Raw genomic sequence first — 15,024 nt, 5'->3', positions numbered from 1 at the left:
TTCCATGGGATTTCCCAGGCAAGAACACAGGAGTAGATTGCCGTTTCCTTCTCCAGGGATAATATCCCTAATTGCCACTAATTAGAACAAAAGAATACAGGGTTCTGAGAATTTGGTTATAGGTGAATGTGTCTTTTGTAGTCACACAGCAGGTGTGGTCCAATAGAAGACTTGTTTTAGGACAAATTGAATGTCACTCTCTGAAATAATAAGATTCTATTCAATTACTTTTCACATTAGCAATAGAAAATCAAATCCTTATATAAACTTGATAACCCTATATTACTTCAATAAATGAGACTGCTGGTTTTTTTTTGAGAGAGAGTGAGTTTGGGTCTACCTGGAGTCCAAAACATGAAAACCTTTATTTATGTAAAACAGTATAAAGCTGGGCTTTATATTTTACACCTCTGGTAGAATTCAAAGCTGATAAAACTTCTATTTACAGTGTAAGGCACATTCCAGCCTTGTTTTGATAATTCCGCTGTACTTCTTTATCGAAAGTTATACATTTGTTTCCAATCTCTAGTTCTAATATGATGACCTTACATGTAGATTGCTATTATTATTATTACATTATTTTCCTTTCAAGGAAAGAGCTACAATAAGTGATAATAACTATTGATTCCTCTTCTATGATTCACAGAATTTTTTTGGTCCTGAGTTTGTGAAAATGACAATTGAACCATTTATATCTTTGGATTTGCCACGGTCTATCCTCGTAAGTAATAAAACCACTTTGTCACTCTGAGAAAATAATTTTGGTAGTGATTTTTTAAGCAGTTAAAATTCTTTTAATCTTTACACTGATAACTGCCATTCATTTTTTTCAATTGTAGACCAAGAAAGGGAAGAATGAAGATAACCGAAGAAAAGTAAACATAATGCTTCTCAATGGACAGAGGCTGGAACTGACTTGTGATACCAAAACAATTTGTAAAGATGTATTTGATATGGTCGTGGCCCATATTGGCTTAGTGGAACATCATTTGTTTGCCTTAGCTACCCTCAAAGGTACCAAGACATTTTAAATTCAGGGTAGAACATGGAAACCTGTCAACAGTGACCTCCTATACCTGTTCAACCTAACCTTCTTTTGGGAAATATTGGTGGTGGTTTAGTCGCTAAGTCATGTCCACCTGTTTGCGATTCCGTGGACTATAGCTCGCCAGACTCCTCTGTCCATGGGATTTTCTAGGCAAGAATACTGAAGTGAGTTGCGATTTCCTTCTCCAGAGGATCTTCCTGACCCAGGGATCAAACCCAGGTCTCCTGCATTGCCCACGGATTCTTTACCAACTGAGCCACCAGGGAAGCCCTTGGGAAATACTAACTACATGGATATGTCAGCATTGAGAAGTAGGAGTTAGGAACTCTCTTTTCCTAACTTGGTGCATTGTCTTAATAGCTGTGTCTTTTTAGCATCTTCTGTACCCAGCCATGAAGATTTTTCTCTGGCATTGGCTATATAATATATTTTAATTGTTATATTTTGGAGATCATTATTTTACCCATATATGTACTTTAGAAATCAGTGTGCTGCTAATATGAGTTTGAATATATAGCAAGACCCTATTTCCGAATCTCCATGTCAAATCCTTCAACTTACTCTCCAAGAAACACACGATGCCTTTCTTAATTTTTTTTTGACACAAACTTAAGTATTTGTTAGAAATAAGTAATTTATTCACACAAAGACAGCATTAAAAATTTTTTGTTATTATTGCAGAATTTCAGACATGGAGAAAGATTTTCAAGAATAGTCAAAAATTCCCCAGGACTCTTTATTCAGATTCCACTAGTATTAATAATTTATTACATTTGCTTTTTCACTGCTCTCACTCTTGCTCCCTGTGGAGACAGTCTCTTTTTTAAATGTTATCAGTTGATGACTGAAACTAAGTCTTTTCACATTTTTTAAACATTACGTCTGCTAACCTTTGACATTCACAACCACTGTGGTCTCAGAACACAGATTCGGTAGAAGCTGCTGTATTTATCAATTAGAATTGCCATAGCAATAAGAAACCCTTTGGAGTTGGGTTTTACTAAATATTTCTTTAATAAGTTACTATATTTATAAATTTCTCTTCAATATTTCAGATTCCTGTTTACCTCAAAATAAAAAGCTTGACAACAAAGTACAATAAATTACAATTGAAGGGTCAAATCACCCTGAAACCCTTCAAGATCAGGATAACACTGTCTTCTTCATACAAGAAATGTCTTTCTACTTAGTTTATTGAATTCTTGTTTCTTAAAAACAAACAATTGATTTTGTAAAATCATCCAATAAATATTCAGTTAGTGTGTACTGATGTTCTCTCACTTTACTAATTACTATTTTAGACTAATCCTGTAAAAAGTGCTCAATCACTCAGTCGAGTCCAACTCTTTGCAGCTCCGTGGACTATTAACTGCCAGGCTCTTCTGTCCATGGAGTTTTCCAGGCAAGAATATTGGAGTGGGTTGCCATTTCCTACTCCAGGGAATCTTCCCCACCCAGGGTTCGAATCCACGTCTCTTGCATCTCCTGCATTGGCAGGCAGATTCTTTACCACTAGCGCCACCTGGAAAGCACATAAACATGTAATACTATCTATATAAAAATATTCAATTAGTCAGAATTTTTATTTAAATTGTACCTAATTTCTTAAACATGCTGGATAAATCAGATTTTACTGACTAATCTTTTATTAGGAGAGTCAAGCTAAATGATGAGATGAAAGCTAAAAATAAAATGATGGTTATTGTTCCTCCTCGGTTTCAATAATAGCTCAAGTATAACAGATACTAGCTAATATTTGTTGAATGCTTACCACTTGCCACATGCTTTAAACTACCAAGTGTTTTATATCCATTATGTCACTTGATCTCTAGAACAATCCTAAAAAGCAGAAATTAACACTATCCTGATTTTGCAGACAAGAATACTGATGTCTGGATAGGTTACATAATTTACTTAGTATTTCACAGGTAGTAAATAATGTGGCTAGAAGTTGAATCCAAGTCTCTCTATCTTCAGGAGAGCCATACTGCCTGCCATCCATAGCAGTGTATCAGAATTCCCTGCCACGCTTCTTAACAATCCTGTTAACAGTATGAAACTGTTTTGTGCAAGTCTGACCACAAAATGAAGAAAGTAAAAGGCAACATGAAAGTGTTTTTATTTTATCTGAATATTTCTCATTCTGTTCTAGATAATGAATATTTCTTTGTTGATTCTGATCTAAAATTAACCAAAGTGGCCCCAGAGGGATGGAAAGAAGAACCAAAGAAAAAGAGCAAAGCCTCCATTAACTTTACTTTGTTTTTCCGAATTAAATTTTTCATGGATGATGTTAGTCTGATACAGTGAGTACACAAGCGTTTCTCTGTTTCTCTTTTGGCCTCTGGTCTTTTGACCCTTGAATTTACTGATACTGAATTATTTGCTTCTGACCATTGATAAAGTCTTCTTTATCATAAAAGAAATATTTCCACATCATTTATTCATTTCTCATGCTTAATCGTAAGCCATCTTGGCAACTAAACTTATATGCCAGTAAAAAAAGTCACCCAGGCTTCAAGATCAATAGCCTGGATGTTTTGTGTGTGTATTTATTTTCCCAGACACACTCTGACCTGTCATCAGTATTATCTTCAGCTGCGAAAAGACATCTTGGAGGAGAGGATACACTGTGATGATGAGACTTCTTTATTGCTAGCATCCTTGGCTCTCCAAGCTGAGTATGGGGATTATCAACCGGAGGTACGATTTATTTTTTTCTGTGGGACAATTATTTTGCATTGGTGTTCTTCTCCTTAGCATGATTAAAGACTCAACCTGTGAATGTTTACTGTTTAGATCTGGAGGTTTTGAGGCTAGTTCAGTGCCTCAGAATGACAAAGTTCCCCATGTATATTGGTTATTTAAAATCATATAGTATGGGATTTCTTTCTTTCTTTCTTTCCTTCTTTCTTTTTAAAATTATCCTGTTTCAGAGTTTTGGGATATCTAGTACTTAACTTCCTAGCTCCCTATTTCTAACTCACAGATACTAGACATAAGGGTTTCCAGCCAAATCTGGATCAGAGGGGTCTTCCACCTTGTCCATGGATCCTTGTGGCTGAGAACCTCGCAGAGCTCTCTGTGTGGGAACACATGCTCAAGGCCAAGTGCCCCTGAATATACACGGACCTGAGAGGAAGCAGGGAATTGGAAGAGACTGCCACTCCAGTAGCACCCATCACAGCAGTGACCCTTACCTTCAGGGACGTTTGGTCTGAGGTTGTCAGGCTTTCTTCAGGCTTACCGATCAGTTCAGTCTTTCTGTTCTGCCTCACTGAATAAAAGAGAAAGACTCCTGTACTTTTTCTAAAACTCACTCCTCAGAGAGAAGTGTGACGAGGCGTCGCTGACCTCTTGGTTGAGGCAAGAGCTTTAAAACTGGAGGAAGCGAGCAGAGACCTTCTTACCAAGCCACTCTCCTTCCTAGGTGCATGGCGTGTCGTATTTTAGACTGGAACATTACTTGCCTCCACGAGTGATGGAGAAACTTGATTTGTCCTATATTAAAGAAGAGCTACCCAAATTGCACAATACCTACGTGGGAGCTTCTGAAAAAGAGACAGAGTTAGAATTTTTAAAGGTAAGCATGCCCGGTTACAAATGATAAAACTGTAATTTTTCAAAGAAAACAAGAAATGTTGGAGGCCATATATCTAGAAACTCAGGTGCCAATAACTGAGGCAGTGTGCTTCATCTCTTATTTATTCCTGGCTAAAACCATAGTATTTTAATTCTCATTTTGTTAAAGAGGGACCTGAGGGTCAGAGAGGAGACATAGTGTTCCCAAAGTCAGTGGCTGGAATGTGCATCACAGCTGTGGTTTGAACGCATGTCTGTCTGAGTAGGGATTATATTCTTTTATCCTTTTTTATACTCTCAAAATCAAGATGTATATTGTAATAAATAGTGAAACTATGTGTAACTTTGTTAGGTATTTTCCAAGTCTCCTTTAAATGTGTTAACATACTTTCATAATTTAAAAAATTTTTTTAAAAATCAAGATATGTTGTAAAGAATAAATAATTTTGTGACCACCTGATTAAGAGGGACAAGTTCAAGTGAATTCTAGAGTTGTTTTGCTTTTTTGAAAGAAAAAAAAGCTTAAGAGTCAATTAAATCTTCTAAAAAAATAGCCTTTCCATTAATGCCAACTAATTCATTCAGGGGACTGGGGGTTAGAAAGAGTGATTTGTATCTCTGGTTCTGCCACCAGCTACCTGTAAGACCTCAGATGCATGTGTGTGTGTTTGCTCAGTCGCTTCAGTGGTGTCCAACTCTTTGCAACCCCGTGGACTGTAGCCTGCCAGGTTTCTCTGTCCCTGGGATTCTCCAGACAAGAATACTGGAGTGGGCTGCCAAACCCTCCTCCAAGGGATCTTTCTGACCCAGGGATGGAACCATCATCTCCTGCATTGCAGGTGGATTCTTTTACTGCTGAGCCATGGGGGACATCAGATGTCTAATACTGCATTTATGATTAGAAAAGACAGTGCTTCCAATATGAATAACAAATACATGATAATATTCTATTGGAAAGAGAAATTTCAGAGCATTCTTGTCTTACTGCTCCCCAGGATGTAACAGTGTTCCTTAACCTGGCTGCTCTGTGATAAGGGAGCCAGGTTTCCCAGCCCTACAAATACCTGTGAAAGGGTTTCATTCACAGACTCACGCCACATTTAATCTAGGATTCATGGTTTGTTTTGTTTAAGGTGAGTCTGCTTTTAAAGACATTACATTATGTGCTTATTTTTTTTCCCTCAATTATTACATTTTTTACACTTGCAGGAAATAAATATCAAGTTAGATTTTTGTCAACAAAGGTAGAAGACATTAGCACAGTGGAACAATTTTGCATGGGGATTTTCAGACAGTCTTTCATTTGAATTCTTGTTTCAGCCAGCGGGGTGAATGTGGACAATGTACTGAAAACCTCTCTGAGTTTCCATTGTCTCCCTCTAAGTAGGGTGCTTAGTGCATAGTAGGTTGCCCTTCTCCTCCTAATAATGTATCCTGTTCCTCCTTTTCTCTTTAGCCTGAGCATGCTTCTTCTAACATAAGAATTTTTTTAATCTCATTAATATACCCTTCCAAGGTTACCCTTCTGTTACATATCATATTGCCTTTGAAAAAATTTTTCTTTTTGTAAATCTGCTTTATTGAGGTATAATTTACATATAATAAAACTGACCACTTTTAAATGTTCGATTCAGTGAGTTTTGAAGATACATGTACAGTTAGTTGGGCAGGGCTTTCCTGGCTGAGCGGTAAAGAACCCACCAGACAACGCAGGAGACACAGTTTCAATCCCTGGGTCAGGAAGATCCCCTGGAGAAGGAAATGGCAACCCACTCCAGTATTCTTGCCTGGAGAATCCCATGGACAGAGGAGTCTGGCAGGCTACAGTCCATGAGGTTGCAAAAGAGTTGGACACGACTTAGTGACTAAACAACAACATATAGTTGAGCAGCCTCTCCGCAATCGTGGTAAAGAGCATGGGTTAGCAAACTGTGGCCTGCCTATTTTGTAAGTAAAGCTTTATCGGAACTTGGCCAAACTTATTTGTTTCCATATGGCCTGTATCTGCTCTCACACTGCAACAGCAGAGTTAAGTATCTACAGCAGATATCATATGACCCACAAAGCCTAAAATATTTGGCCCGTTAAATAAAAAGTTTGCCAGCCCCCAACATAACACATTTCCAACACCAGAAAGTTCCCTCATGCTGCTTTCTAATCGGTCCCTTCCCCCACTCCTAACCCCTGGCAACTCCTGATTTGTGTTCTATCACCATCATTTTTCTTTTCTAGGATTTCACTGAAAGAATCATGTATCACCTAGTCTTCTGTGTGCCTCTTTTTACTTAAAATAATGTTTTTGAGGTTCATCTGTGGTGTGATGTCTGTGGTGTTCAGTCACTTGGTTGTGTCTGACCCTTTTGCGACCCCATGGACTGTAGCCCCCAGGCTCCTCTGTCCATGGGATTCTCCAGGCAAGGATACTGGAGTGGGCTGCCATGGTCTACTCCAGGGGTTCTTCCTGACCCAGAGATCAAACCCAGGTCTCCTACATCTCCTGCACTGGCAGGCGGATTCTTTACCACTAGCACCACCACCCGTGGTGTATATAGTAGTTTGCTTATTTGTGACTGAGTAGTTTTCTGTTGTACGGATATGCAGCAATTTTTGTTTACCATTTCTTTAGTTAATGGATAAAAAGCTGATGTCAATACTCATAGACTGATTTTTGCATGAACATATGGTTTTGTTTTGTTTTTCTCTCTCAAGTGAATATTTAACATTAGGTTTGATGGGATCTATGGTACGTGTGTATTTAACTTCTACAAAATTACCAAATTGTTCTCAAGTGGTTGTACAGTTTTGCACTACAGCCAGTAACGTATGGAACTTCCAGTTGCTCTGTACCCTGAATAGCACTTGGTATGTTCAGGTTTTTTTTTTTCTTTTTAGCTATTAAAGTAGGTAAGTAGAGGTATATGATTGTGGTTTTAATTTGTATTTCCCTAATTACTGTTATTTTCAGCATCGTTTTATGTGTTTATTTGTTATTCATATATGTTCTTTGTTGAAGTGTCTAATAAAATCTGTTGCCCACTTTTGTATCTGGATATGTGTTTTTTGGTTGAGAAGTACATGTTCTTTGTATATTGTAGATGCAATTCCTTTATCAGATGTCTATTCTATATATATATATATTCCTGGTCTGTGACTTACCTTTGTTTTCTTATCTATGACTTTCGAAGAGCAGAAGCTTCTAATGTTAATGAAGTTTCAGCTTACCAATTTTTTCTTCTATGGTTCCTACCTTTTATGCCCCATCTAAGAAATCTTTGTCTAATTCACAGCCATGAAGATTTTCTAAATTTTATGGTTTTTAGCTATAAATTATAACTAATATATAAATTTTGTCATATATTTAAGTCTCATCCTTTTGGGGGTAACTTTCATGTATTGGTAAAGTAAGGGTCAAGATTCATTTTCTTGACATGTGAATTTCCAATTCCAGCAACATTTGTTTAGGATACTACCCTTTCCATATTAAACAACACTAATACAGCTACTGATTCTTTCCGTCACCTTTTGCCAAGGTGCATTGCTATGTTATGGTATTGTTCCAACAGGTCTGCCAAAGACTGACAGAATACGGAGTTCATTTTCACCGGGTACACCCTGAGAAAAAGTCACAAACAGGAATACTGCTTGGAGTCTGCTCTAAAGGTGTCCTCGTGTTTGAGGTTCACAATGGAGTTCGCACACTGGTCCTTCGCTTTCCGTGGCGGGAAACCAAGAAGATTTCTTTTTCTGTATGTCCATTTTAACCTCTTTTGATTCTACATTTAAATAGGTGTTGCTGATTTCCAATGTAACATATTAATTGACTTTCCTTAAATGAACGTTCCTTAAATGACTCTAGCATTCAGTAGGGCTTATCTTTATGTCTTAATACTATTTAACTCTTCTTTCTTGGTTGTAGGAAGTATTATTGAGATTTTGTTTTTGGTTTCCTCAGGAGGTGATTTTTAAAAGAATTCTTAGCTGGTTATATGCTCAGTTAACTTTAGTTAAATTACAACCAAGTTGACTTCTCTGTTAATTCAGAACTTCTCACATGGAGAAAATCTACTAATGTATTTAAGATTGATAATTACCTCAACTGCAGTGACCTTGGTCTAGCTCAGTAATAGGCCCCTCACAACAACTGTATTTGAGTCTCAGTGGTCCAGAGGTTTACTGACTTTTAAAATTAGCCTCAAGGTTTTCTACAGTTTTCAGTTTTGGGGTGTAGTCTCTGGAGATAAAGTTAGGAAAGTGGTTTTTAGAAAAGCATGTTTATGAAAGATAGGCATATTTGGTTTGGGGTGTAGATGGAAAATCTAAACATTGATGTACCAAGAGGTAAACCAAAAATCTGTTCAGGTATTTGTTTCCTTAAGAGTGTTCAGGGACTACTGACATCTTTAGTACATATTTGGGCTGAGGTCTCAGGCTCAGAGGAGCCTGGTGTGCTGCAGTCCACAGTGTCACAAAGAGTCAGACACAACTTAGGAACAACAGTGGTCTCAGAAGAGCAATGTTTATAAGGATGCAATATGAAGGTCCCAGCTGACTCTGGATAATCTTCAAACTAGAACTTTGAAATCAGTTCTAGATTTCAGTCTGGTTAGTTGGTTGATTTCCTGTGAAACCCAAAGTCACCACTAAGATAACCAGATAATAATGTATTCACTCGGGAAAGCCCAGATCATCCTCATCTTCCCAAGATTGTCAAGACCAGGAAATTACCTCGGTTTAAGTTACCTTCCCCAATGGAAATGCTGGCAGAGCAAGTGCTTAGAAGAAACCGTAGATTAATTAAAAATAAATCTAATTTGGACCAGTTTTGAAAAGGCAACAAATCAAATAATCATCCAGCATTCAGCACTCTGTCGTTTCCCAGCTGTCACATCAGCCCTGCAATAAAAATAGAACAAACTCTGATGAGCTCATTTTTAAAGATCTCTAGTAATAAAAAATAAGCCACATTTCCCCACAAACTATTCCCATCTTCAACAGCTCTTGTTTATCATGAAGTTCTCGCTAGCACAGAGCGCTCTTTTTAAACTCTCCTTTTTTTCTTCCACTGGCCTTTGGAGAGATGGAAAAGTCACCCTTTTCCCTTCTCATCTCTTACCACTGAATTCCCCTAGGCACATTTCTTTTTCATCCATCAGTTAACATTTAGAACCAATACTCTTAGGATTTGTTTCAAACCCGTACAGCAGTGGAGTTCAACATCCTTGTGAATTACTTGGTAGTGGTAAAGGTCAATGTTTGTTAGGAAGAAAATTCCCCAGCTATTTGAAGAGTTACTACGTAAACTACTGGTAGTCAGCGTGCTAGTTTGGTGCTACTGTGTCTTGAACTCCTCTCTAAGACTTGGTGACCTCCTTTTTTTCTTTTTAACAGAGTAAACAGGGTCCCCCAGATCTCATTGGTAACAACATCTAGCAAGAATTTAATAGCCTTATTTTGTTTTTAAGACCCAGGAATCATGGAGATGGCACTTGCCATCTCTTCATAACAGAATTTGAGTAATACTCTGTTACATCTTTTGTGAGTCTGTGAAATTTGACTTGCCTGAACATATTTATGCATTTGACATAAAGACAAAGGACATGAAATAGAGGGAATAATTTATAGAGTAGAAGAAGTCAGGAGCTACAGCAGAATCTAACTGGGCTCGAGCCATTCTCCAGAGACATTAGTCTTAGATCCCTGACATGATGAATGCTCATCTTTAACGGCATCTTTTAAGGCATATGGATCGCTACAAGCCAGCATATAGGTCACAGAATTAAGATGTCCTCTTATATGAGCGACATTCATTTTTTAAGAAACAGGGAGGTATAAATGATTTGTGGTTCTCTTCGTTTCCCTGAATTTAGCAAGAATCACTGTCTCTAAATACTGATGTGTTTCATCTCTGAGCCCTGTAGTTACATTATCCGATGCTTTTATATTCCAACATTTTCCATAATTTCCCACATCTTCCAGCCCAGCCTTCATGCCACCAAGATTTTTCTTGACTGAATCACAGTTCTTATTGTTGGATATTATACCAGTTTTTGATGAACTTCATTTTCTTTATCCAAAGGATTAGAACATATATTTCTTGTCATTTCTTTTTCAAACAGTTCTGGTGTTTGGAAACATTGCAGTAAACTCAAAATATCAATAATCTTTAAAGGAATCTGCTCCCCTTGCTCATGGCTTCATGCATTCGTGCTAAGTCACTCAGTTGTGTCCAACTCTTTGCATCCTCATGGAGTAGCCTGCCAGGCTCCTTTGTCTGTGAAACTCTCCAGGCAAGAATACTGGAGTGGGTTGCCACTTCCTCCTCCAGGGGATCTTCCCAAGCCAAGGATCAACCCACGTATCTTCCATCCCCTGCAGTGGCAAGCAGGTCCTTTATCACTGTACCACCTGGGAAGCCCTCTACTGATGGCTGGCATACAGTTTATATAGTCTGACTTAAGCTACAGTTTCTAATAGTGGCAAGCAATATTAATTTCATTTATTTTCTGAATTTCTAACAATACAGGATTATATTTTTCTATATTTATAGTAGATAGAAGTCAATGAGTATGCATGCCTAATGATGTGAAATAAAAATAACATCTCAGCTTATTCATTATTGTTTCTAGAATTTTTTTTAGATAGGGAAATATCCTAACTTTTAACACCCCTGATTAATATTGCAGAAAAAGAAAATCACGTTGCAGAATACTTCAGATGGAATAAAGCACGCCTTCCAGACAGACAACAGTAAGATATGCCAGTACCTGCTGCACCTCTGCTCTTCCCAGCACAAGTTCCAGCTGCAACTGAGAGCAAGACAGAGCAACCAAGATGCCCAGGATATTGGTAAGGAGGAGCAAACTGTGTCAGATGGCTCCAGGGGAAATGCATGAGTTTTGCCACAAACTTTAAAAGGACTTCCATGTTTAGGATGAAAATGACAAGATACGTAGATGTCAGGTGACTGAGTTGAGTTCATAAAGGTGTCGTAAATGAAGCCGAGGCATCAATTTCATGGATATTTTGAAAACAAACAGCCCTGATGAGTCAGGGAGTACCTATTGAACTATTTTGTGCTTAATAGGCTAGCCGATGTAATGATATCGTTAGGCTAGCCGATGTATCAATAAATACTGTAAAAATTTCAGTCATATTCTCTACCCATAGTAAGCTTACACACTGGGAAGAAAAGATCAATATACATGAAACAGTAACACACATGAGAGAGTCAGAGTTTTAAGAACAGGTTATATTGCACAGCCTCTGTGATCTATATTACAGGAGGAGAGGGAGATCAAAGGAGAGAGTATGAGAGTAGTCGCACTTGAATTGAAATTTGAAGGACAAAAATAGTTAGGTAGATCGAAAATAAATGGAAGGACTCTCCAGATGAGGAAAAAATATAGGAAACAAGGCAGGGAGCAAGGGGAGCTACGTACCATAACAGTTTTAGGGATGATCAATTTCTGTTGTACTTGGTCACATCCCTGTTCTGAGACTGACGTGAATAACTTACAGTGCCCAACGTGAGCAGTCAGGGGAGTGATTTCACTTCCTTTTGAAGAGAAACCAACAGAAGAAACTAGTTTAGCTCTGAAAATAATCAGAGCTGAAATATTGAAAGCTTACGCTCCAAGACCACGTGTAGAGATTAAGGTTATAGAAAGTCTAGTTCTGCACAGTCAGTTCTTAGAGACTTTAGTGAAGCATTCTGAAGAATTTGATTAAAAAATTAAATATGCAGTACAGCCCTATGAATTCTTTACCCAAACTTTCTCCTGTCCTAAAATCTTACAGAAAGATATATTCCCTGTTGGGTCAGACTTGGGTGATGGCAACCTATGACTAGATGTTTCTCATCTTTTCAGAATCAAGATGGTAGGGACTGTGTACTTATTAAAAATGAAGATTCCAGAAACCTGCCTGAAACTTAGTGAATTGCAATCTTTGGGCATTTGGTCCCTGGAATCTGCATTTTAACAGGCTTTCCTCTGTAATGATTTTTATGCATGCTAAAATATGATAACTACTACTACTGTGATCTTATTGTTCCTTTTCTTTCCCTACTTTGCTCTGCTAAAAAGTGTGTATGTGCTTATGTATTTTCAAAGGATAGTAAAATATCAAACTTATCAAAGCTACCCGTATTCCTACTTGGACTAATATTCTATTCAATACAAATCAGAATTGCAACAATTGAGGGTTGCATCATAATAGATGGTGGTACAGTGTGCTGTAGTGAAGAGTCAAAACCATAAAGCCAGCCTTCCACCCTCAATATTTCCACGATGGAGTGTTGTAGTTAAGAGCATGGACTATGGAACAACACTGCCAGTGTTCAAACCACACTCTATAAACTTGCAAGCTCTGAAACCATGGTCAGGCCACTCAAACTCTCTGCCTTAGTTCCCCATCTGTAAAATGATTATCATAGTGGTAATACCAGCATCAAAAGGTTATTGTGAAGATGAAATTAATTCATACATGTAAAAGTGCCTGGCACAGAATAATAAGTATTGAATAAATATCATTATTTCATCACCATCTTCAACATTGTTTTACCACAGCTACCACTAATAAAGGAGCTTCCCTGGTGGCTCAGATGGTAAAGAATCTGCCCGCAATGCGGGAGACCTAGGTTCAATCCCTGTGTTGAGAAGATTCCCCTGGAGAAGGGAATAGCTACCCACTCCAGTATTCTAGCCTGGAGAATTCCATGGACAGAGGGGTCTGGCAGGCTACAGACATGGCAGTCCATGGGGTTGCAGAGAGTCAGACACAACTGAGTGACTTTCACTTCACCACTAGTAATAATAGTGGTGCTGGGAGTAGTAGCAATAGTAGTAGTAGAATGACCCTAGGAAAGTAATTGACTTTTTAAAGTCTTGTTTTCTTCAACCGTGAAGTATGTTCAATGAATCTGTTTTGCCCCTTGGAACACAAACTGTGTATCCCTAACTCAAATGTTAAAGGACTTTAAGGTGGTATTCGCTACATCTATTCCCTGATTTTGGTAAGCTTTCAAAGGAATTATTTTCTGTTTGGAATCAGCTTAGAAGTAACCATCTGCCTACTTAACTGTCTGTACTAGACAAATGAAAATAACTGGTGTAATCTATAGGAGGTTGATGGGGGCTCACAAGTGTATGTTGCTTTTTTAGCATCATAGAATATGGGTTCTTTCTAGAACCTCACAAACCATTAAGCCCAAACTTTTACTGCTGAGGAAACAGGTTCAGAGAAAACACTGTCTCACTTCACCTCATAGTTAGAGGTCAAAGAAGACTGGACCCTGATCTCTTAATTCCTAATCCAGTGTTCTTTCTTTTTGATAACTTTCCAAAGAACTAATCTGCATGGAATTAAGATTAATAATCATTTACTGAGCACTTAACTACTTATAAGACAGTATGCTAGGTGCTATGGGTTAACAAAAATAAATGAAGCCTGTCTCTTCCAAAGAGCATACAATTAAGTTGATGATATAAGAAAATGCAAAACAAGTACAAGAGGCAATAGAATCATGTAGATTGCAGACTGAATGTGACCTTTGAGTTCAAATTTGAAACATTAGTAATAGGATATAGGTTCATTCTAATGTCCTTCCCATCCTGGCGATGCTTGTTGGAATCTATTCCAGGTGAAAAGCAGTAGGACAGTAGATAAATGGTTGGTTTATTATCCTGTTCCATGAATATGTGCCATATTCTGCCCAGGAATGAGCTATGAATGGATTTCAATAGCATCATCCTTGGTATGTTTACAAAACAGACATAACCTAAACTGAACTGTCTAATCCTATTCCTGCTAAAATTTGTCTACATTTCGTTCAGGGTAAGGAAATGTATTTGGTAGAGAGGGATTTCCCAGCAGCTGAATCTGTATAAGACTCAGTTTTGTATTTTTGAATAAACTCTGCTTTCAAAGAAAATAGAATTAATGTTATCTGTTCTAAGGGAAAAAAAGCTTAAGCTTAAGATTATTCTGGTAATTTTAAAACCAGTCTTTTTTTTTTTACTATCGTGTTTTAACTTGCTGTTCACTTCTACTTCAGAGAAAAAAATGATGAATTTTCCCAGTGACAGTGAACATGTTTATTTAAACTTCATTCTGATGCATGAACATGAAAGAATTTCAGTGTTTTTCCTGTCTGTTTATGCCTGAGATGAAATACTGATTATTAATTTTCCTAGGAATTAGAAGATAAATGAAACAGAATCTAAAGATCCAAATCAACAGCATTTGACATTTTCTTTTTAAAAACAAGTTTTTGCGACTGTTTACATAGTGGTCAAGCTGTAAATTCCCTGTAGGGTGCAAAGCAGGGTTGGTACTTTCCATGGGGGGACCAGTGTGTGTGCCTTGTGATATGAATTACTAATGCATGAACAACC

At 37.7% G+C, this 15,024-nt stretch overlaps 1 protein-coding gene across 11 annotated transcripts in view; it reads left to right on the top strand.

Moving 5' to 3' along the window:
• The window catches only part of PTPN13 (protein tyrosine phosphatase non-receptor type 13), a 217,145-nt gene that overhangs the window by 137,399 nt on the left and 64,722 nt on the right, over window positions 1-15,024 (top strand). For all 11 annotated transcript variants that reach the window (XM_065914102.1, XM_065914101.1, XM_065914100.1 and 8 more), the window contains 7 exons: window positions 647-721; window positions 840-1,014; window positions 3,201-3,354; window positions 3,613-3,751; window positions 4,479-4,631; window positions 8,194-8,376; window positions 11,314-11,476. In XM_065914102.1, the coding sequence (XP_065770174.1) occupies window positions 647-721; window positions 840-1,014; window positions 3,201-3,354; window positions 3,613-3,751; window positions 4,479-4,631; window positions 8,194-8,376; window positions 11,314-11,476 (1,042 nt within the window). The remainder of the gene's footprint in view (window positions 1-646; window positions 722-839; window positions 1,015-3,200; window positions 3,355-3,612; window positions 3,752-4,478; window positions 4,632-8,193; window positions 8,377-11,313; window positions 11,477-15,024) is intronic.

Source organism: Muntiacus reevesi, chromosome 22, assembly GCF_963930625.1.
Source record: "Muntiacus reevesi chromosome 22, mMunRee1.1, whole genome shotgun sequence".
Classification (NCBI taxonomy): domain Eukaryota; kingdom Metazoa; phylum Chordata; class Mammalia; order Artiodactyla; family Cervidae; genus Muntiacus; species Muntiacus reevesi.
This window is presented reverse-complemented; position numbering and strand designations above follow the sequence as displayed.